This window comes from Primulina eburnea, chromosome 9 (assembly GCF_022965805.1).
Source record: "Primulina eburnea isolate SZY01 chromosome 9, ASM2296580v1, whole genome shotgun sequence".
NCBI classification, from domain to species: domain Eukaryota; kingdom Viridiplantae; phylum Streptophyta; class Magnoliopsida; order Lamiales; family Gesneriaceae; genus Primulina; species Primulina eburnea.
This window is the reverse complement of record NC_133109.1, coordinates 4,751,813-4,775,846: the sequence shown is the minus strand read 5'-3', so window position 1 is coordinate 4,775,846 and position 24,034 is coordinate 4,751,813. Positions and strand designations below refer to the sequence as shown.

Genomic DNA, 24,034 nt, shown 5'->3' with positions numbered 1-24,034 from the left:
GTTTTCTATGCTACCATCATATATGTTATGAATTAGTGGTTAGACACTTTGACTAAAAAAAAACAAAAACAATCTCGTAGTCACATCGAAATATATCGAGATAATATTGGAGGAAATAAAATGAAACTGGCTTAATGTCTCAATAAAATGCACAAAATTGATCTATTATATTGTGTCAACAAAGTTTTAGAACTGTTCTCATACCATTATAAATAGAATGAGAATTATGCACAATTTGTTTTTTATGTATTTTTTTTCTGAATGAAGAATTTTTTTCTTTTTGAAAAACTATTTTATTGAGAAATATTGACATTTTATATGACATTCGTATGTCGGACAACCATGAAGTAACAACATAATCATTATATAACACTTAATGTACACATACAATTCTTCAATTTCTTCTTCATTGTGCTTCGTTTAAATTTAAATCTGAATCATTCTTGATCTTAATATTTTGCTTTAAATATGATTTAATATATATGTATATGTTTCTGTTAAAGAATGATATTTCAGGAATTTTGGTGTATGACAAATTAGAAATCAACCGCGGCTGGAAATTCTCAACCGCTAATTTTCAACCGCTTATTCTTTAGATTTCAGCCGCTTCATTTAAGAGACTTACTTATTGCTAAACGACATTCTCTGACCGGTTGAATGCATTCAAATTCTCGAAGTCAACGATCTCACATCAATTCCAAGGAGGATGTGCATTTATATCTCTTTCCCAGAAAGGACGTTCAGAGACAGTCTTCATAACCTATTGATGTATGCACAGTCGCCCAAAGGAGTAAACCTCAAGTAAAGAGCTTCAAAATTATGATAAGCAAAAGGAAGTTTAAATGCGAGCATTTATTGCTCATAAATGAGAAAGTGACTCATCTGATTCAGAAGCTCAGGTTTACGATAACTGTACTTTTTGACCGTTACATCGTTCGGATATATCATCTAGGAGGAATGCAAGCTATCGACAAGCAAGCCACACAACTCTAACACTGATTGAAAGAAGTCTTTCAGCTTGCCTTCACAGAGATCTTTGAGCGCCTTCACAGTTTACATTTTCATTGTCGCTCTTTTGCACGCAGCTCCACAGTCACATATTTGATCTTTAAGGATCTTTTCGTGCTACCAAACCAAACTACTGTTCTATCAATAACCTACGGTTATTTGATTAAAAGTTTGGAAATCTGGTGAACTGAGAGTTCTTAAATCCAGAAGTGTAAAGTGATCACTAGGAGTTCCAATACTGGCAATGGAATAAGTCCTGTTTGGATTGGGCTGTTACAAACGAATTGTAAAGTCAAAGTCTTTTAGTGGAATCCTTCCTACCAAAGGAAGAAGGGGTGACGTAGGAGTATTCAATCTCCGAACATCCATAAAAATACTGTGTCTCTTGTCTTGTGCAAAATGCTATCTGTTATTCATATCCTTGTTGTTTAGACTGTCAAATCTTTAAGGAATATCTGTCAAAAGAAAGTGAACCGTCTTCCGCACACCTTAGTGGTTCACCTCTTTCGACCGTTTGAGAAAGGAATTTTTCGAACCGCCTAAAAACGGTTCAAAATACATTTTAAAGAAGAAATTGCGAAAGAGTTCATTCACCCCCCCTCTTAACTCTTTCTCGATCCTAACAATTGGTATCAGAGCGGGTTCTTCTCAAACATTGATATCTCTTGAATAATATGGCATCTTTCAACAAAATCCCTATGTTTTCCAAAGAAGATTATGATGATTGGAAAATTCGTATGCAGGCACATCTGGCAGCTCAGGATGACGATATGTGGTTTGTAATTACTGATGGACCAATGAAGATAATGAAAGCAAACATAGCTGTTGGTATAACTGAAGGTGCTCCTCAAATGATAGAGAAGCACATATCTGAATGGACCGCTGAAGATAAGAAGAAAGCAAACTTAGACAACGTTGCAAAAGATATTCTCTATAAGACTCTGGATAAGAACATGTTCGCCAAAATCAAGACTTGCACCACTGCAAAAGAAAAATGGGAAAAGCTCACTCAACTGTGCGAAGGAAATGATCAGACCAAAGAGAACAAACTGACAGTGGCTATTCAAAAATTCGACAATGCAAAGATGAAGCTAGGAGAAACTCTTGCAGAATTTGATGAGCGATTCAGCAGCATTATCATCGAACTCACCTCACTTGGAAAAGAGTACTCTAACAGAGAAATTGCTTTAAAAGTCATGAGAGCTCTTCCCAGAGAATGGGATGTGAAAACTATAGCCATGCGAGAATCCAAAGATCTAAACAAACTGGAACTACATGATCTATTTGCTGATCTCAAAGCATATGAATTTGAGCTAGGGATACGAACCGAAGAAGAGCCGTCCACAACCCAACAAACAAAGGCCCTGGCAGCGGCTACAGTGACTCTTCCGGTCGAAGAGTCCACAAGTAAGAAATCGGCTGAGCAACTAAGCAATGAAGTCATGTCTCTATTTGTTAAAAAATTTGGTAAATTTATGCGCAAAAATCAGTCTCAAATGAATAAACCTTATTTTAAAAAGGACCATACTGAGGATGGTCAAGGTTGTTTTAACTGTGGAAAGAAGGGACATTTTATTGCAGAATACAATAAGCCAAAGAAGGATGAAAAGAAACAGGAGAATAGAAGACGGTTCAAAAACGACAAGAAATTCATCAAGAAAAAGAATCAGAAAGTTTTGGTTGCAGAAGAAGACAAAGGCAAATGGGCTGACACAGAGTCAGAAAAGTCTTCCTCTGAAGAATCTTCGAGTGAAAGTGAAGACGAAAGAGTTGAATGTCTTATGGCCAAGGAAGATCAAGAAGCTACTGATGAAATGGTATTTGATTTTAATTCTGAAGAATTTACACGAGAAGATCTTGTTACATCATTTAACGACATGGTAAATGAGTTCAAAGGACTATATATGAAATTCAATGAAGCTGATGCAGAAAAGAAAGACTTGAAAAACAAATTAACCCTCTCCAGCTGTTCGCATCACAAAGAGGTAGAAAGTTTGAAAGTCAAGCTAAGTCTGATAGCAGCTGAGAATGATGATTTACGAAGATTGTTCCATGCTACATTAAAAGAAAACAAACGGTTATTAAGTACCATCAACATGTGGAACAAGTCCTCTGCTTCTCTTGATAAGATACATGAAATGCAGAAACCAGCCGGAGACAGAACTGGGCTAGGTTACGGCATAAATGATTGTAATACTTCAGAAGCTTCAACTCAACCGTTGCTAGAAAAAGACAGTTTAAGATCAATTAAATTTGTCAGATCTAGCTCGGTATATGAACATGATGAGCCTAAAGTTCAAGACATTCAAAATATAAATCTTGAGAATAATGGGAGGCGATGTGGTTTGGGTTATGTTCAGAGTGATAAATCCAAACAATATTGGCGCAAACCCAGGCCAAATCCAACCCGTTACGAAGGGTCAACCAGATATCACTCAAGAATCAGACCTAACAATTACTACAATTGCCGACCAGTTCAAAAGAGGTATGATGATAATCAAAGGCCCAAACAACATATACTGCATTCACCAGAGTATGCTTTCGATCATGATTACCCTGGAACACATCACAAAAAATCCGCAAGGATATTTCAAGTGTGGGTTCCTAAGGGTCTAATTAACCCTGGACCCAAATAAAAGGGGTACCAATCTTTCATTGTCAAGAACTAAAGAAGAAAAACATAGAAAAGTCATCATGGTTCCTAGACAGTGGATGCTCAAGACATATGACAGGAAATAAAGATCTTTTGTCAGAAATTATAGATCTCAAAGGACCAACAATCACTTTCGGTGACAACTCCAAAGATAAAGCTATGGGTAAGGGTAAGATTACTCATGGCAAAATCATCATCAAAGATGTTCTTTTAGTAGAAAACTTATGCTACAATCTGATCAGTATAAGTCAACTTTGTGACAATGGGTACACGGTTGAATTTCATAAAGAAAAATGCATGGTTAAAACTAATACAGGTTTTACAGTGTTGACTGGTTATCGTAGTCAAAATACCTATAGAGTAGAATGGAATGATCAAAATTTAAATGCATCTACCTGTTTCGTTGCTTTAAATGGAAATAAAAATTGGCTATGGCATAAAAGGCTAAATCATCTAAATTTCAAATCCATTGCTACCATTAGTAAGCTTAAGCTAGTATCTGAATTACCTAATGTTGATTTTGCCAAAGATAAAGTATGCAATGCTTGTCAGCTTGGAAAACAGGTTCGATCAACTTTCAAAAGTAAAGGAAGAAACTCTTCAACTAGATGTCTAGACCTTCTTCACATGGATCTATTTGGACCAATCCCGGTAATGAGCTTAGGGGGAAAGAAATACACTCTGGTCGTCATTGATGACTATTCTAGATTTACCTGGGTACTATTTCTTGGCTCCAAAGATCAAACTGCTGATCATTTAATCAAGCTGCTCAAGAGACTTCACAATGAGAAAAGGGAAAACATCAACAGAATCAGAAGTGATAGAGGAACTGAATTTCTAAACAAATATCTAGCATCCTATCTTGAAGATCATGGGATTAAACACGAGCTATCAGCTGCAAGATCGCCTCAACAAAATGGAGTAGCAGAAAGAAGAAACCGCACACTGAAAGAAGCAGCTAGAACCATGCTGGCTGAATCCGGTATCTCGCAAAGATTTTGGGCTGAAGCCATTAACACAGCTTGTTTTACTCAGAATCGATCTATGATTAATAAAAATCATGAAAAGACTCCATATGAAATATGGACCGGCAAAGTGCCAGAAGTGGGGTATTTTCGCATCTTTGGCTGTAAGTGTTTTATTCACATTAATGGCAAAATACATCTCACTGCATTTGATGTAAAGGCTGAAAACGGCATCTTTCTGGGATACTCAGCAGTAAGTAAAGCATATAGAGTATATAATCAAAAATCTCTCACTGTCGAAGAATCCATACATATTGTTTTTGATGAATCATCTATATGTCATGACAATAGCAATAACAACAAGCATGATCTGTCAAATAATTTTGAAGCTGCTAACCTTGAAGCTAGCAATGATGATGATGAAATAGACATACGAAGAACAGGTGAAACAATTTCTAAAGAGAATTCAACCGGTCAAGAAAACTGTCAACAAACGAATGATCCAGAGAACAACTATCAACCACAGAATACACCACTGGCAGAAGAGGGAACAGATCAAGAAAATGACATCATTCAACCAACCGAGGAAGATCAATATGGACCATGTCTCCGGTGGAAAAAGGATCACCCACTCGAACTGGTTATTGGTAACCCTACTGCTCCTCTTAGAACTAGAAATCAAATGATAAGTGAATGTTTGCAGGCTGCTTTCGTTTCTCAAATTGAACCCAAGAAAATTGATGATGCTCTTCTAGATACAAACTGGATAGAGGCCATGCAAGAAGAACTTAATCAGTTTGAAAGAAACAAAGTATGGCACTTAGTATCTCGACCTAATGATGCCAATATAATTGGAACTAGATGGGTTTATCGAAACAAAATGAATGAAAGTGGTTTAATCATAAGAAATAAGGCTCGTCTTGTAGCTCAAGGATATAGACAGGAGGAAGGAATAGACTTTGATGAATCTTTTGCCCCTGTTGCCAGATTAGAAGCCATTAGAATATTTCTAGCGTTTGCAGCTTTTGAAAACTTCAAAGTATATCAAATGGATGTTAAATCTGCCTTTCTGAATGGTATGTTAAATGAGGAAGTTTATGTAGAACAACCACCCGGTTTTGTTAATCACATATTTCCTGATTATGTTTACAAATTAGATAAAGCTTTATATGGACTGAAACAAGCTCCAAGAGCATGGTATGATACACTAACCAAATTCCTGCTCGATCATGGATTTTCTATTGGTACAATCGATAAAACCTTATTTACATTCTCCAAAAATGATCATTTACTGTTTGTTCAAATATATGTAGATGATATTATTTTCGGATCAACTAATACTAAGCTGTGTGAAAGATTTTCAAAGATGATGCAGGAACAATTTGAAATGAGTATGATGGGCGAATTAAACTATTTTTTAGGACTGCAAGTCAAGCAGTCTGAAAATGGTATCTTCATTAATCAAGCCAAATATACTCGAGATATGTTAAAGAAATTCGGGATGGAAAATTGTTCTCCGGCCAGCACTCCAATGAGTTCATCAATTAAATTGGATAAAGACGAAGGGGGAATTTCGGTGGATACAAAAATGTATAGAGGACTAATTGGGTCTCTACTATATCTAACCGCAAGTCGACCGGACATTATGTTTGCTGTATGCCTATGTGCACGGTTTCAAGCCAATCCTATGCAATCTCACTTTATTGCCTCTAAACGTATACTCAAATATTTGAAAGGAACCGCAAATGTGGGTCTTTGGTATCCCAAAGATTCAAGCTTTAACCTTGTAGGTTACTCAGATGCAGATTATTCAGGATGCAAAATTGATCGAAAAAGCACAAGCGGTTCATGCCAATTTTTAGGGGAAAGACTTATTTCTTGGGCAAGCAAGAAGCAAACATCTATCGCCACATCAACCGCTGAAGCAGAATATTTAGCAGCTGGGAGTTGTTGCGCTCAAATGTTATGGATTCAGCAACAGTTAAAGGATTATGGAATTCAAGCGGCTGAATCTCCTATATTTTGCGACAACACCAGTGCAATAGCTATAATATACAATCCTGTCATGCATTCTCGAACAAAACATATCGATATTCGACACCATTTCATTCGAGAGCATGTAATGAAGAAGGATATACGGCTTGAGTATGTTCATACTGATCAACAGACGACTGATATTTTTACAAAACCATTACCCGAGGCTAAGTTCTCCCATTTTCGCAATATGCTTGGTTTGACTGATTTATCATGACGTGTTTATTTATTGTGAATGTTCAGGTTAAGGTTGCAGAAAATAAAAAGAACAAGACAAGCATCTGGAAGTAAAATGAAATAGTATTTCATTAGAAAGGAAAGTTCAGTACATCAACAGAGGCGGAGTCGAACACTCCTAATCTCTTTATTTACGTACAACCTCCAAAGGGCTAACCATCCAGTCAACCCTCCTACGGCAATACGTGAGAACTCCTCTGAGATGGCTACCTTCTTCAGAGCTTTCCTCTCCTTAAGCAGCATGAGAAGATAAACGTTGTCCTCAGAAAAGACTCCAGCATTATCAGCAACGCGAAGCCGTCGCCGATATCTTCTCAATGCCGCCTTATTTCTGGAAGAGAGAACCTCTCCGCTCTCAAGGATGGACTGTAGTACTTGAACTTTTTCCCAAATGGCCAGAGACTTTTCATGCACTATGTCCATAATAGTCTTCTTTCTTGAAGCCAAGACATCCCTTTCAAACTCCTCCGCCAAATCTGGACTGCTATCTCTATTCATTTTTTTACTTAAAGTATAATACTCACATCTTTGCTGATACTTATAGAAGAAGATCAAGCGTTAAGGGCTTATGTCATCATGACTCTGATGGGAAATGTGAAGAGTTCTACCATACGCAACCGTCGGTTTTACTCCCATTCATGCACGTGTTTAGGGGGAACATGGTTAAGAATGATTGTCATTATCTGTAACCGGTTCCACCTAATAACATTAATGATCCGGTTCATATTATGTGGACATAATTAATCCACGTCATTTTCGTAAACCACACTCTAGACCTTTTTCGAATGCCCCTATCTGAAGTGACGGTTATCCCCTTGAAATTTGAAAAACACTCATTTTGCCGCCGTCCAAAATTTTTCAAATATTTTTAACAGAAAATTTTCTACTCACAGTCCTCCACGTGGACTTGTTAGTACACCCTTGAACCGGACATACATACACTTACTCAATTTCGTTGCTCTTCTTGCCACTTCATCGCAGCTTACAATACATGAACAAAGTTACAGAATCCTCTCAAGAATTATCAAAATGGCTGCTTCCATCTCACAGAATACAGTGGCTATCAACTTTTCATCTATTTTCTCTATGCCCAACAAATCAATGAAGACCATGTTTCGTACACTTGAAGAATCGGGGCTTCGAACTTTTCTGGGATGTCGGCACTCATACTCTGAAATATTGCTGAAAGAATTCTTCGAAACTGATCACATGAAGAATGGAGAAATTCTCTGCTCTGTTCAGGACAAACATTTTACTTTCACCCAGAAGGTGTTTGCTGAATTGTTTAAATTACCTACGACGGGTGTCACTGACTTCTCCACACTACCAGATGGAAATATTGATATCTGGCGTCAAACTTTCTCACTCACTGCCTCTCTTATCTCTCATCCGACTTGCCAAAAGAGAGATCTAAAGATTGAATATCGACTGTTAGCTGATATTGTGGCTAAAGGAATTCTTGCTAAAGCTGGTGCTTATGATAAGATTACTCTGGAAAAATTTCTTGTTATGGCAACCATCTCCTCTCAATTAGGAGTCAACTGGTCTGACATCCTCTTCAACATTCTGGTGGCCATGGTAAAGAAAGACAACCAATCTCAAGGATATGCGGTTCAAATTTGCCACATGTTAATTTCTGCCGGTGCTCAACCAGTTGAGATGATTGAAGTTGGTAAAACCAAGCTATTTTCATGGGTATCGGTCGACAAATTTATCTCGAAAAACAAACCGACAGATGAAGAATTCGTCCAAATCAAAACGGAAACTGGGGTTGAATTTGTGAAACAAAAGAAAGCAATTGCCTCCACTCCCAAGGAAACTAAAAGAAAGCTGGTTCTGAAATCCAGTTCTGATGAAGAAACTAAGGATGACATTCCGGTTTCACAGGTGTTCAAAAAGAAACGAACCGCTCATGCCAAAGTAACGAAGATTAAGCTGATCAAGCATATCTCTGCACCACTCATTCCTGCACCTATCCCATCCGCTTCGATTTCAAAGTTAAAAGGTATTCAGATTACAGAAAAAGATATCCAATCATCTTATTCAGGAATTCCGATCATTCTGTCATCAGACAAAGGCAAACAGGTTATGAGTACCAATCCTCCGCAAAACCATGCAGTTCATACGGCGATCGTTCTCACAAGTCAGCGTGTTTGTGAAGCTGTTGAGTCCAAAATCAAGAAGTTTGATAAATGGGTAAAATATCGCACTGCTGTCTCTTTTGAGTCACTCATCGAAACGGGGAAGATAAAGACTGCTGCAAAGCTTGAACGGTCCATTTTGGAATGGGCAGAAACAAGAGACATTCCAACCGCTCTTCAAAGACATGATTTCATAGAAATTCAAATGAAAGAGAGCACTCTTCGACTTATCATCCAGTTAAAGAGGAAAAATTTTGATCCATCCAGTCCTACAGCTCAAGATGACTCTGCAGTCATCTCTCAACTTGAAATGGATGCTCTGTCTCTTGCTACATCAGTCGCTTTCATGCGAAATTCGCTCAATCTTCCAGACAGTGCCGAACATAATAAATTTGATTCTTTGATGGACATTCATGATGACTTTAGCACAGCATCAGTTCCAACAACTGCTTCTCAGAAGGCTTCCTCGTCACAACCTTGCACTAGTTCCAAACTCACTACACCAGGAATTTCGACCACAGCTCAGCTGGAGCTAAAACTTATTCCGAACACTCAACCGTCAGATCAACAGGTAGCCTCTCCTACTTGTCAAGATGTTTTATCTGCTCCACATGATAAATCTGCAGGACCTAAGGTTATCGTTGAACCAAATCAATCAATTCATGAAGACACGGTTCCTACACCATCTGACACAGTTCTGAACGAAGACTCTTCCTTTCCCGTACAACAATGCGGTCCAGATATTTCAATTGTCCCAGTTGTTTCGTCACCACATTCCGATGCTGGCATCATTGCCTTTCAGCCCGTCGTTGAGTCAGTCAAAGCTTCAGTTCTTTCAGTCGATGAAGCAGAACGATTTCTCTCTGACTTTGATGCTGCTCAACCATATCAGGACTCTATTGTATCTTCACTAGATCCTCTCCCGGTTGTTTCTCCCACGGAATTTCAAAAGCAGCCCTCAGCTTCTTCGACAGACATTCAAAAAGACGAGATAACCATCTCCTCAAAACCTTCTTCTGCTGATGACCAAATTGACAAACCAGAAGAATCCAAGCTCATTAGGTCAGCATCATTTGTATCAAATGACGACATTGATAAATTTATTGAGAGTATCGCAGATGACCCCATTGCTATTGACCCCTCGCCATCTTCTGTCAAAGCAACTTCGTCCAAATTAATTGCTTTCAAGGGAAAACTTCTTGATGATCCCAAAGCACCTGAAGACAAAGACATTTTTGCACCTGAAGAAGAAGAAGTTGTCGAAGCAAACTTTCATCAGAATCTGCTTAACCGACTTCTCAATATGGATCAGTCTATCCTCGCTCTAAACCGCAAACAGTTTGATCTTAAAGAGGATCTACAAACTATCAAAAGCAGTATATCTAAGGATTTTGCTGCCATCACTTCAAAGGCCTCCACCCTTCAGTCGTCTACTGTCAATATGTGCCTTGGTCTTTCATCTCAAATCACTCGTATTGAACAAAGGATGGATGCTCAAGGAGCTCAACTTACAGAAATTATGGACTTTCTAGTACATGGTGATTTCAAAAAGGGGGAAAGAGAGCAACAAACGCTTATTCAAAAGGAACTGGCCGCTCTAAAGAAAAAGGAAGCCAAAGGATCAGAATCTAAGAAATAGCAATATTATCTCTGATTTGGCTAACAGAATTTCGGCTCAGTTTTATCATCACCAAAAAGGGGGAAATTGTTAAAGAATGATATTTCAGGAATTTTGGTGTATGACAAATTAGAAATCAACCGCGGCTGGAAATTCTCAACCGCTAATTTTCAACCGCTTATTCTTTAGATTTCAGCCGCTTCATTTAAGAGACTTACTTATTGCTAAACGACATTCTCTGACCGGTTGAATGCATTCAAATTCTCGAAGTCAACGATCTCACATCAATTCCAAGGAGGATGTGCATTTATATCTCTTTCCCAGAAAGGACGTTCAGAGACAGTCTTCATAACCTATTGATGTATGCACAGTCGCCCAAAGGAGTAAACCTCAAGTAAAGAGCTTCAAAATTATGATAAGCAAAAGGAAGTTTAAATGCGAGCATTTATTGCTCATAAATGAGAAAGTGACTCATCTGATTCAGAAGCTCAGGTTTACGATAACTGTACTTTTTGACCGTTACATCGTTCGGATATATCATCTAGGAAGAATGCAAGCTATCGACAAGCAAGCCACACAACTCTAACACTGATTGAAAGAAGTCTTTCAGCTTGCCTTCACAGAGATCTTTGAGCGCCTTCACAGTTTACATTTTCATTGTCGCTCTTTTGCACGCAGCTCCACAGTCACATATTTGATCTTTAAGGATCTTTTCGTGCTACCAAACCAAACTACTGTTCTATCAATAACCTACGGTTATTTGATTAAAAGTTTGGAAATCTGGTGAACTGAGAGTTCTTAAATCCAGAAGTGTAAAGTGATCACTAGGAGTTCCAATACAGGCAATGGAATAAGTCCTGTTTGGATTGGGCTGTTACAAACGAATTGTAAAGTCAAAGTCTTTTAGTGGAATCCTTCCTACCAAAAGAAGAAGGGGTGACGTAGGAGTATTCAATCTCCGAACATCCATAAAAATACTGTGTCTCTTGTCTTGTGCAAAATGCTATCTGTTATTCATATCCTTGTTGTCTAGACTGTCAAATCTTTAAGGAATATCTGTCAAAAGAAAGTGAACCGTCTTCCGCACACCTTAGTGGTTCACCTCTTTCGACCGTTTGAGAAAGGAATTTTTCGAACCGCCTAAAAACGGTTCAAAATACATTTTAAAGAAGAAATTGCGAAAGAGTTCATTCAGCCCCCCCCCCCCCCCCCCCCCCCCTCTTAACTCTTTCTCGATCCTAACAGTTTCATGTTACTTAGTTGAACCTAATTTCAAATATCTATAAAAAAATGTCCTTGAATTATATCATACAGAAATTAGGACATAGTATGTAGGACCAAGCGCTTGCCGCTTTACCAAAATCTATAGTTAGTAGTAATGGTGCAACTCAAATCTTTTAAACTGCACAGCAGCTCAAGCACCACGGTTCGGCCGCTCTACCAAGCAGGAACAATTATTGCACCCAACAATCTCCCTCTCAATAATTGCACTATTCGCAATCAATGAGAATCGAACCCGTGACCTTGGCTCTGATACCAATTGTAGGGCCGAGCGCTTGCCGCTTTACCAAAAGCTATAACTAGTAGTAATAGTGCAACTTAAATCTTTTAAACCGCACAGTAGCTCAAGCACCACGGTTCGACCGCTCTACCAAGCAGGGACAATTATTGCACCCAACATAGTAATACACAACATTATTTTTTTTATTTAACATGTCTATTTTTTTTTTTCATTCACTATGTTTGTCTTAACTTTTTTGTTCAAAATTTGACGCATTTCGTAGACTATATGTATGAAAAACCCAAAAATTATATAATTCACAGAAACCATTTATTATTCTCTTCGTAGAACAGAAGACCCAAAATACGTGGCTTTGATTGGTATACTCTCATACTTATTTTTATAAACAACAAGACACATCATATAATATCAGAAAAATTAATTACCGCCAACAATACTAACCAAAACGAATAAAAAAATCATAACACAAACAACCTCGATAAGAAAAAAATGATAACTCAAAGTTTAAAAATAATTTATTTAGTACAATAACAAAGAAATTGAAGTATATACGAGCAATAAAAGGCATAAATCACTCTCAAATTAAATATTAACTCATATTATTCATAATTTGTATAAATTTTCCAATATTTTTTTCAAATAAAGAGAAGACGCCTTATTAATGTCATCGTTTTATAGATATTCATTCCACTTCTTTAAAAAAACACAAATGAAAATGATGCCTTGAAATCATAAGAAAACCATTTAGAAAAACAGCCGTAAAAATATAATACAAAGTCACACAATTTTTCTTAAACCATAGAAAAATATCATACTATTGACAAAATATATCTAACAACAACAAAGCATGTGTTAACTTGTGATATAATTAAAACTTAGAATCATGCATAATCATTGAATTAGAACAAAATCGCATGCCAAAAATCCACTGGATATTATATATTTTAATAATTTATCCATATTTGTCGTTCATCAGAGGACTCTTAGACCTACCAAATTTTGTAGTTCACCTATTATTTTCATAATAAATAATATTACAAAAATAATATAAGCAAGAACATAAAAACTCAAATTAAAATGTCTTCTATCAATCTAAGTAAAAAAAATTGATTAGAGAATATAATAATGTCGTAAAAAAATTAAATATTGATTTATGGACAGAAGTTTGGAAATACAATTGTCCTAATAAATAAAAATATTATCACTTGATATTCTGAGACATAACGTAAAAACGAAGAAATATTTCAATTTTTTTAATATTTTATAAGTCACTTCAAACTAAGTAATCTAAGCAAACAGAAAACATGCATTATATGTTTAAAAATTAACAAAATATCTCAACAATAAAAAATTGAAAAATAACCATTTTTGTTGGATATTTGATTTTGTTTCTCTTTTCTTCGTGCAAACAAACAAATCACATAAACAATCCAAAAACAATTACATGATCAATACAAATGACATATAACAATCAAACATGTTAACGCTATGGTAAAAAAAACTCCTCATTGCAAGAACACAAAATGATCAAATGGAGCATATTATTTAGTAATATTTATTTAGCAGCATTTATAAAAAAATGAGTAAATAACTTAAAAACAGTGTTTGAAATCACTTACATACAAACATTTCTCTCAATCACATATCTATATTGACACATAAAGAGTTTGAAAATATTTTTATTCTAAATGGGAGAAAGAAATTTTGTATGGCATTATATTTATTAATAAATTTTTATTCAGTCCGACTCATCTCCCTTTGTCTTCCTATTATTATTTGACAGCAATATATAAATTTAAGTAATTAAATTAAATTTAAAAGTAAATTAAAATAATAATTAGTTTGATTGAGTTAAATACACTATTAATGATCTTAATAAACTAAGATAAAAAAATAACTTAAATAACAACATTAACATGACAAATTATAAAACAAAAAAAATAATATAATAGTAAGCTCACAAATGAAAGTCATATATTTAATAGATTAATTAATAGATATTATATTATTTAGTAATATGTATTTAGCATCATATATTGAAAATTGATTAAATAACTTAAATGTTTGCAATGAAATCACTTACATACAAACATTTTCTCTCAATCACGTATTTTGTTGATACATAAGTAATCTATATATATCTGCCTTCTAAATGGGAAAAAAATGTTTTATATGACCTTAATATTTATTAATAATTTAATTTTATTCAATCACACTCATCTCTATTTGTTTTCCCATTATTACATTAATGTTCGTAACGTTAACAATTTATTTAAATTTATAACATTATGATAGTGATTTTCTGTGAATTTGATGTCAATGTAAATATTAAAGTAAATAATTAAATTTAAAAATAAAAACATATTAATGATTATTATTAAATGAATAGATGAAAAAAACAAAAAAAAATATATAATTATGATAGTGATTTTATGTGAAGATGTCAATGTAAATTTTAAATAATTAATTTTAAATTTAAAAATAAAAATTATTAATGATTATTATTAAAAGAATATATGAAAAAGAAAATATGTAGTAATTAATTTTAAATTTAAAAATAAAAATATATTAATGATTATTATAAAATGAATAGATGATAAACAAACAAAAAAATAAACATGTATTTATGATAGTGATTTTCTGTGAATTTGATGTCAATGTAAATATTATATTATTTAATTTTAAATTTAAAAATAAAAATGTATTAATGAAATGATTATTATTAAAAGAATATATGAAAAAGAAAACGTGTATTAATGATTATTATTAAATAAAAGTAAGGATATTTATGTAAATTATTATTATTAAATGGAAGTACGGATATTTATGTAAATTCACAATTAACATTCATATATTTAGATTAGTATTAGCATATCTATATCTATATAGATTAAACATCGACATATAAATTTATAATTTCTTATTTTCTGTTTTGTTAAATATAAATTTTTTTTGTATTATTTGTAAAAAAACTAAGATTATGAAAAATATAATTAATACATAAATTATAAAAATAAGTTAGAAACCTCTGTTAGCATAATTTTTTGTATTATTTATTTTAATAAAAGAATGTATAACACTATTACTATTATTTTTAAGTTATTTTCACAAAATCAATTAATTTTATAAATAATATTATTACATATTGATTCGAATCATTAGTTGTTGAATAAATACTTTGATATTATTTGTAGTCATGTCATGAAAGTGAGTGAATTATTAATAAATAATAATTAGTCAATGGATTAATAATAATTAACTAATTTACATAAAAGGAAGAAAAAATATCATTAGAGTACAATTTTAATAAGGATAATAGAGGAAATTCACAATTCAATCCGTATATTTATATAGATATAGAATAGATATATATGATAACTATGTAAATTCACAATTCAAACTCACTCACCATTACTACATTAATGTTTTACTTATCTATCCTTTCACTCACCATTACTTCATTAATGTTTTATTTATTTATTTATGTGACTTTTCAATTTTCTATCTAAAGATCGATATTGAAAATAAAAATAACATTATTTTATTATGTTAGTTGAATGAACGATTACAAACACATTAATATGATTTGTGAATTTTGTTTGTTACACTTTTACACATCATTACTTAATTAATATTTCATTTATTTATTTTGGTGAATTTTTAATTTTCTGATTTAAGAGTTGAGATGGAAAATGAAAATAATTTTATTTCATTATTTTAGTTGAATTGACGAAAAATATTACAAATACATTAGTATAATACTTTTTATATTTTTAATTTAATACATTTTGATATTAATAATGTCTCAATATATATCTCAAGCTTATACTTTTCTACAAGTGTTATAAAAATTGTGCGAGAAAATGTCATTTTTCTTATGGTTTTTTCCCAATTAAAATAGATATTGAGAGAACGCAGATTCTATATGCTCTTTTACAAAATTTTAAAATATTTTATTTGCAATATAATTTGATTATTTTGAGTTATTTCAACTTTATTCATATAAAAAGAAATTAATGAAAAATTAAAAAGAATGAAAATTACTTTATACTTTTGTATTAAATTTATGAAATAACCCTTATAATTTTTTTTTTATTTAAGACATTCCTTATAATAAATATGAATTATAGTGCTAATTTATTATGATTTGTTAGAAATTAAATTATTTATATATGATATTTTTAAACTGAATGTTACGTATATTTGTTTTACTACACATATTTATTTGATTGATATTATTTTAAAATTTTATATAACATGAAAATATTAATCATCAATATTAATTTTCAAATGATCTATTATGATATAAATTAACTATATATAATATATATTTTAAAAAAAGAGAAAACTAAACAAAATTCGCAAAGAATTTAAATGTTAGCAAAAAAAATTGATATTTAACTTAATAACAAATTTAGGGGTTTTATTTTAACATCATTATGCTAATTTAGTTAACTAAGAGAATTTTATTTGACAATCGCTATATGCACTTCTTTTAAAAATATTGTGATTTTGGTTTTAGTAATATTCATTATTCTATTAATTTTATTTTTAATGTTTTCCATTGTAAATAATATTTGAATGAAAAATATCTTTGTTAATTCGATTGAATTATCATTATGTTATAATCACACGAATTGAAAAATATTATAAAATGAATATATTTGATTTATCATCATCATTCATTTTTAATTATTGTGTTTTGATATATTACATTAATAAATACTTATAAACAAGATGTTATTCAAACGATTTTAAAAATTATCTAAATCTTTATTTTTTATTATTAATCGATGCACGTAATCATTCCTAGTATATATATATATATATATATATATATATATATATATATATATATATATATATATATATATATATATATATATATATATATATATATATATATATATATATATATTGGAGTGTGATGAATAATTGGATTTTTTGAATCTTCAAATTTGTTTTTTATTTTTACGTGGTAAACTCTTTTTTTTTTCAGCTTTATGTACAACTTTTTAAACAAATAAATTTTGGCATGTTTCCCAATATTAATTATGATTTGTGAGTCCGAAATACTAACGCATGCAATAATAATTATGACTCGAATTGAGTAAAAATCAGTCAAGAATGAAATAAATAAATTATAAGATTATACAATGTTGAAGATGAAAAATCAAATCAATTAAAAATAAAACATCAATAGCAACACACAAACATATACAAAAAATCACATTAAATAAAAAAGATACCGTATATAATTGACCTAATTTGAGAAATCTAAATAATCTCAGTGGGATAAATAGACTTGTTGATTGTGATGAGGTAGCTTAGATTCGGAGATAGAAATCTCTTTGCGGCAACCAAAGTGTTATCGAGTTAAGTGTTGGATGAAAATAAGTAGGTTAGAAGAAGTTCACACCAGGCTCAAGGGGTGTCTCTTCCAACATTTTCTTACTTTTATCCCTAAAATAAAAGTTGTCCAGAAAGGACGTTGCAAGACTTCTTCTTATTTCTGACCTTTCTGATGTTTTTGCCTTATAAAAACCAACCTTTTCGAGACAACAGCTGTAAGACTTCTTCTTATTTTCGGCCTTCCTGATGTTGTTGCCCCATACAAACCAACTCTTCCGAGACAGTAGCTCTAATCTAAGTATTAAACTAAGATCCACCCAGATTTCATCTAGCAATTTAACAAAGAATTAGAGAGTTTTTTTTTTTAAAGAATAAAGAGGGTTGGTTTTTTTATGCAAAGAAAGGAGGAGCAAAAATAATAAAAAAATACAATTATTTTAAATTTCAACAAAAATAATTGAGATAGGCACTAAAATCTTAAATGGAAAAATAAAATTTAAAAATATTAAAAATAGTGATATTCAGTCAACTGTCTGAGACTCGAGTCTACTGAAAAAGCATTCTACGAGACAAGATTTTCCAAAAAAAAAAATGGCAGCTTACGCAGCTCTTGTTTCTCTTCAGAACCTTATGGAGACGATCACGAATCATCCTCACCCTCCGATCACGTTTGACAAGAAACAATCCCAGGCTCTTCGTGAGTTGGTAAGTTTCTTGCAACAATTTCTTGAAAACCATCCTCACAGAGGCCGCGATGCAGTGCAAGAAGATCTGGAAAAGCGAATTGCTGAAGCGGCTTGTGCAGCCGAAGACGCCGTGGAGTCGTATATAGCAGACATAATCCTCGCACGAACCAGGAGACATGGAGATGATGGGATTCCCCATTGTAAAGAGTTGGGAAACTTTATAAAAGACATGGATTTAATCAAGCAACATGTTATCAAGATTCAGGAGAAGATAGGTATACAAGACCCGAAGTCTAAAAATGCAATATCCAGTACTAGTTTATCAAAGCCTGCATCTACCAGGAGCTTGGCCATGGTGGGTTTTGATGACGCATTGATTGAAATCATGGATCGTCTTACAACGCAACAACCCACGCTACAGATTCTTCAAATCGTGGGGATGGGGGGTATTGGTAAGACAACGCTTGCTAAACATGTTTACGATAACTTGTACATTGTGCAACACTTTCACATTTGTATTTGGGTTACCATTTCTCAAGATTATAGAGTTCGAGATATTCTTTTAGAAGCTCTTAAATGTGTGGGAAAAACTGATGTCGATAAAAAGTTATTAATATCTTCCGATAAAATGAGTGAAGCTAGTGAAGAAGAATTGGGATCTCTATTATACAAAAGTTTATGGGGAAGAAGATATTTGGTTATGATGGATGATATGTGGAGCACTGAACCGTGGGACGATGTGAAAAGGTTCTTTCCAGACAACAGCAATAGAAGTCGCATAGTGATAACTACTAGGTTATCAGATATGGCTATTCATTTAGGGTCGAGTGCTTTTCAGATGAATTTTCTGGACAAGGAGAAAAGCTGGGATCTACTTTGTAGAAACGTGTTCACACAAACATCTTGTCCTACCGAATTGGAGGAGATTGGAAAGAAGATTGCCATAAATTGCAGAGGATTGCCTCTGTCAATCGTTTTGGTTGGTGGGATTCTTGCAAACTCAAAAGAGACACGAGAACAATGGGAGTATGTTGCTGAAAACTTGCATTCGATCTTACATTTAGAGGACCATGAGCATTGCTTGAACATTTTGTCTTTAAGTTACAATTACTTACCTGTTCATTTAAAACCATGTTTTCTCTATATGGGAGTTTTCCCTGAAGACGAAAATATTTGTGTCTCAATGCTAATCAAATTATGGGTTGCCGAGGGGTTTCTTAAACCAGTCGAAGGCAAGAGCTTGGAATTGGTTGCACGATCGTACTTGACTGATCTTATTGGCAGGAACCTCATCTTGGTTAATGAACGTGGATGTAGTGGGAAAGTAAAATTTTGCCACATCCATGATCTTTTGAGGGGCCTGTGTTTAAGAGAATGCCATAAAGAGAAATTCATTGGTGTCAAGGGGATGCTGAATTTTGACAATTGCATTCATGGCAGAAGTCGAGTCAGTGTTCATAAGAGCACAAGGGAGGAGCGAGGTAGCCTTAATGAATTTCTTGAAGATTCAGAGTCAACTTCAAGCATCCGGTCTTTGTTGTGTGATTTTAAAGTGGCTTTACCATTCTTTAAATTGAGATTGTTGAGGGTATTCGATTCTACAGACAAAGGTTATTTCAATGAAGGATATTCCCCATATAGTATGCCTCATTTAGTTAACTCTCGGTATCTTTCTTTTAGAGTTGATTGGAAAAATTTCGTGTATCTTTCTTCAAACCTTCCTCCTTCAATCTGTCAGCTTTGGAATCTACAAACTGTAATCGTTAAAGGTACATGGATAGAACCTTTTATTTTACCGCTTGAAATTTGGGAGATGTCGCAACTTAGAAATCTTCATGTTGACAGACATTTTCTACCAAGTCCTTCAAACCCCCCAATGCACAAGGTAGATCCATTTGTTTTGAAAAATCTACAACGGCTATCAGTGACAGTAAACTTCAAGTTTACCAAGGATGCCATTACGCGGATTCCTAATATCAATAAAATGCACATTGTTTATGATAATTTGCATGAAGGGTTGTCTTCTAACTGTTGTCTCAACAATCTTCGTTGTCTAAATAAACTCGAATCACTAGTTTGTGTCTTTCCATCCGCGAATTGTCAACTTGTACTGCAACAACAGGACCTCACTTTCCCTTTTTCACTCAAAAAGCTGACTTTAAGTTTTGCTCGCCTTAATTGGGAGGATATGACAAAGATTGGTTCGTTGCCCCATCTTGAAGTACTGAAATTGGAATGGGAGTCCTTCTGTGGACCCCAGTGGATTCCAGTGGAGGGGGAATTCCTTAGCCTTAAATTCCTTCTGATTCAGTATTGCAAAGATTTGGTATATTGGACAGCAGACAAAACTCATTTTCCACGTCTCGAGCACCTTGTTCTTGAAGGATTATATAACTTGAATGATATCCCTTTGGATATCGGAGAAATACCAACGCTGCGATTGATGGAGTTGATATATTGCAGTAATTCTGCTGTCATTTCTGCTAAAAACATACTAGATGAACAGGAGAACCTTGGTAATGAAAGTCTTCGAGTTCGAGTTCGTTTATCGGCACAAAATGAACTTGATCTTGCTGAAGTTGAGAGCTTGGCAAGCGACAATTTTGAAGTCCAAGATCGGTATGAATCTAGTTTGGATTATCGTTTTCCAATCCTTTTCATGCATTTTTATAGAAAATTTTGTATTTTTGGGTGAGCTCTGTGATATTTCCAATGTTAAAGTTGCTCTTTAAGTAGTTTTGTGCATTTGTGACTCAGGTTTGGTGGTAGATGGGTTGGCTAATTATTTGAAGATGGAGACTAGCATCTCGTTATCAGGGTATCCTTAAAGGGTAGTTTTCTCGGAGTTAATTTGAGTTTGCAAATCAGGAAATTATTTTTAAATGGTTCCCATTATTATTTTGTTCACAAAATATGGATCCAACAAATTATTCAATTTGATTATACATTATCAAGGCAGACTAATATATTAACTTTGATACCGAGGTCTTAAGTTTGGGATGAGTTTGAGACTTAATTGAAACAAAGCCTCTCTCAACTGTAGATATGGCAGCTTATGCAGCTGTTCTTTCTCTCAACATATTATGGAGCAGCTCCAAAACCATCAGATACCTCCCAGCACTCTTGAGAAGAAACAAATGCAGTCTCTTTCTGAAAACGTTTGTTTCTTTCAGGAATTTCTTGAAAAATATTATCCCCGAGATTGCGAGGAGACACAAGACCCTTTGGAATCTCGCATCCTCGAAGCAGAAGATAGCATTGAAACCCAACTCGTGGATCAAATTCATGCGTGATTCTAATAGTATCTTCCGTCAAAGTTTGCAGAAACAAGAGATCAGAATTCAAGAAACATCAGGAATTCAAGATCAGAAGCCTAGATATTTAATGGGGACCTCTTTATTGACATGCCATCCCAATTCCCATTACAAACACAGAACCATTGCGGGACTTGACGACGTACTAATCGAAATCATGGATAGGTTGACCAGACGACAACCTAGACTACAAATACTGCCAATTACAGGGATGGGAGCATTGGTAAGACTACACGTTAAAAATGTTTATAATAATCCATTTATTGTGTAAAAATTTGACATTCGTGTTTGGGTTACTGTGTCTCAAGAGAGTATAGTGCTCGAGAAATTCTTTTGGGAACTTTTAGATGTGTGGCAAAAACTAATATTGATGAAATGAGTATTGTCTCTTGTCGTTATTGTTAACTTTTTTTCACAACTGAACTCCTCAGCTATTTATGATATTCGATTCCAACGGTCACATTGAATGCATTTAATGAATAATGTCTGTTGAGTTGTCTTCTTGTCCATGTAGACATCATTCTGACAATAATACGATGTATCATACTGTTGTGTGCCGACTGATCTGTTCATATTATATACCAAATTGCAAATAAATTATGCTACAATTGTTTTAATTTGTGTCAAAATTAATTTATTTTATTCCAATAATTTATTTGCTAGTGTCTTGCGTTCGATTTCAGTATATTTACGATGTCGTCGCACAATTCACTATCTATTACACTCGATTTAAGATAAGCTAACATGACCTAATTTTCGAGATTGGCTAAGAAAATTAAAGATTGTGGTAGTTCACTGGGATTTATGTCTCGTGAGATTATGGCAAAGGTAAAAGCATAGAGATGGTTGCGCGAGGATACTTAAATGATCTCATTGATAGGAATCTCATCTTAGTTCATGAGTTCGGGCTGTCTAGTGGGAAAATAAAAGATTGCAAAGTTCATGATCTCTTTGGGACCTATGAGTGTAAGGATAGTTCGCGGAGAGAAGTGTCACGATGTCACATGATTTTATTACCCTGAAAGACAAACATATCCAGCGTCGAATTGGTGTTAATCAAAGCACGTCGAATAAGCATTATCACAATCGTCAAGCCCTTCATGCTTTGCCATTAGCACCACAAGTTCGTTCTTTAGTATGTGATTTTTATGCGGTTTTGGCCATCCATTAATGCTAATCTTTGGTGAAGATGATACCTGTCAAAGAAAATCCCCAACGTCAAGAAATTTAAAGTTTCTTACAGTGATTGTTCTGAAGGAAGGTCTCACAGCTATCTCAAAAATCTAGGATGTCTAGAGCACTAACTTGCTCCTTTACATGGAAAAATATGCCGAACCATCAAAATATATCGCTACGCGACTTTGCCTTCCTTCTTCACTAAGAAAATTGATTTTAAGTGAAGGTTGCTTCAGTTAGAAAGATAATCTTGAAGCACTCAAATTGTGCGTGATGGACTGGCGTGGAACCCGGTTGAGGGGGAAATTCCTTCATCTGAAATATCCCTTGATTGAATCTAGCTCTAATCTGGTACACTGGACAGCAAACAGAACTCATTTCCCACACCTAGAGGAGATCCCTTTGGATATTGGAGAGATACCTACTGTGATGCATTGCAGCAATTCTGCCATTGTATCAGCTAAGAGCATACAAAACACACAGAATGGGATGGAGAGTTTGGCAACTGAGAACTTTGAATTTATTACAGTTTGGTAAGAACACATATACCATAGAGATTATATTATTTTGCATATTTCCTATTAATATACATGTATATATTTTTAACATGAATCACTTCTCAGCAACATACTTTGAGGTTTTGATCCTAGACATGCACTGGTACCGCGTGTTATAGTTTTTGCTATAAAGACAAGAGCTCGATCCTACATTTTTTTTTTTTTTGAATAACTCAACTAAAGTATATAAATTATCCAAATAATTTTGTGAATGTTATTATTAAACATAACTTTTATATATATATATATATATATATATATATATATATATATATATATATATATATATATATATATATATATATATATATATATATATATATATATATATAAATGGGGTTTTCAACCTTACATTTTTTTTAAAAAATATGTAAGGTTGTCTGAATATATAAAATTGTAATGGATATTTTATCCATTTTCATAATAATGAATCTTATTTCAAATGAATATCATCCCCAAAACAATCTGGGCGAGTTTGGGAAAAAAAAGTAATATCATATTCAAAAAGATTGACTAATAACTAATTTTGCAATCCATATATAATCACAATCAAGAAATCCTAATCATTCAAATTCAAAATAAATATATAATCAAATATCGATTTCATTAATTATCAAATATTCATAAATCTATATATAACCTTGTATTCTAAAAAACATGTAATCCACTTTGAAAAAATCGATCCAAACTCAAATAATTTTTTCCTCAAAATTTGTCAAAAACATGAAAGGGGAACACACACAACTCGTCCTCGATTTAACAGTGTTGTTT

At 33.6% G+C, this 24,034-nt stretch overlaps 1 protein-coding gene across 8 annotated transcripts; it reads left to right on the top strand.

The window, feature by feature from the left end:
* The first annotated feature begins 18,086 nt into the window (after positions 1-18,086).
* LOC140841168 (putative late blight resistance protein homolog R1A-10) lies at positions 18,087-23,269 on the top strand. Of its 8 annotated transcripts, none has more exons than XM_073208410.1 (3): positions 18,087-20,835; positions 20,974-21,034; positions 22,933-23,269. In XM_073208410.1, the coding sequence occupies exons 1-2, from the start codon at positions 18,122-18,124 to the stop codon at positions 20,996-20,998; spliced, it is 2,739 nt and encodes a 912-aa protein (XP_073064511.1). In that variant the 5' UTR covers positions 18,087-18,121; the 3' UTR covers positions 20,999-21,034; positions 22,933-23,269. The 8 variants fall into 8 exon arrangements, with proteins under 8 accessions (XP_073064511.1, XP_073064508.1, XP_073064509.1 ...); XM_073208407.1 differs by having other exon boundaries at positions 20,974-21,047; XM_073208408.1 differs by lacking the exon at positions 22,933-23,269 and adding an exon at positions 21,390-22,013.
* The last annotated feature ends 765 nt before the right edge of the window (positions 23,270-24,034 follow it).

Bases quoted from the DNA above. Each gene is read 5' to 3' on its own strand.
- LOC140841168 (XM_073208410.1), top strand. From the start codon at position 18,122: ATGGCAGCTTACGCAGCTCTTGTTTCTCTTCAGAACCTTATGGAGACG. The intron at 20,836-20,973 runs GTATGAATCTAG...TTTGTGACTCAG, and splicing joins AATTTTGAAGTCCAAGATCG to GTTTGGTGGTAGATGGGTTG.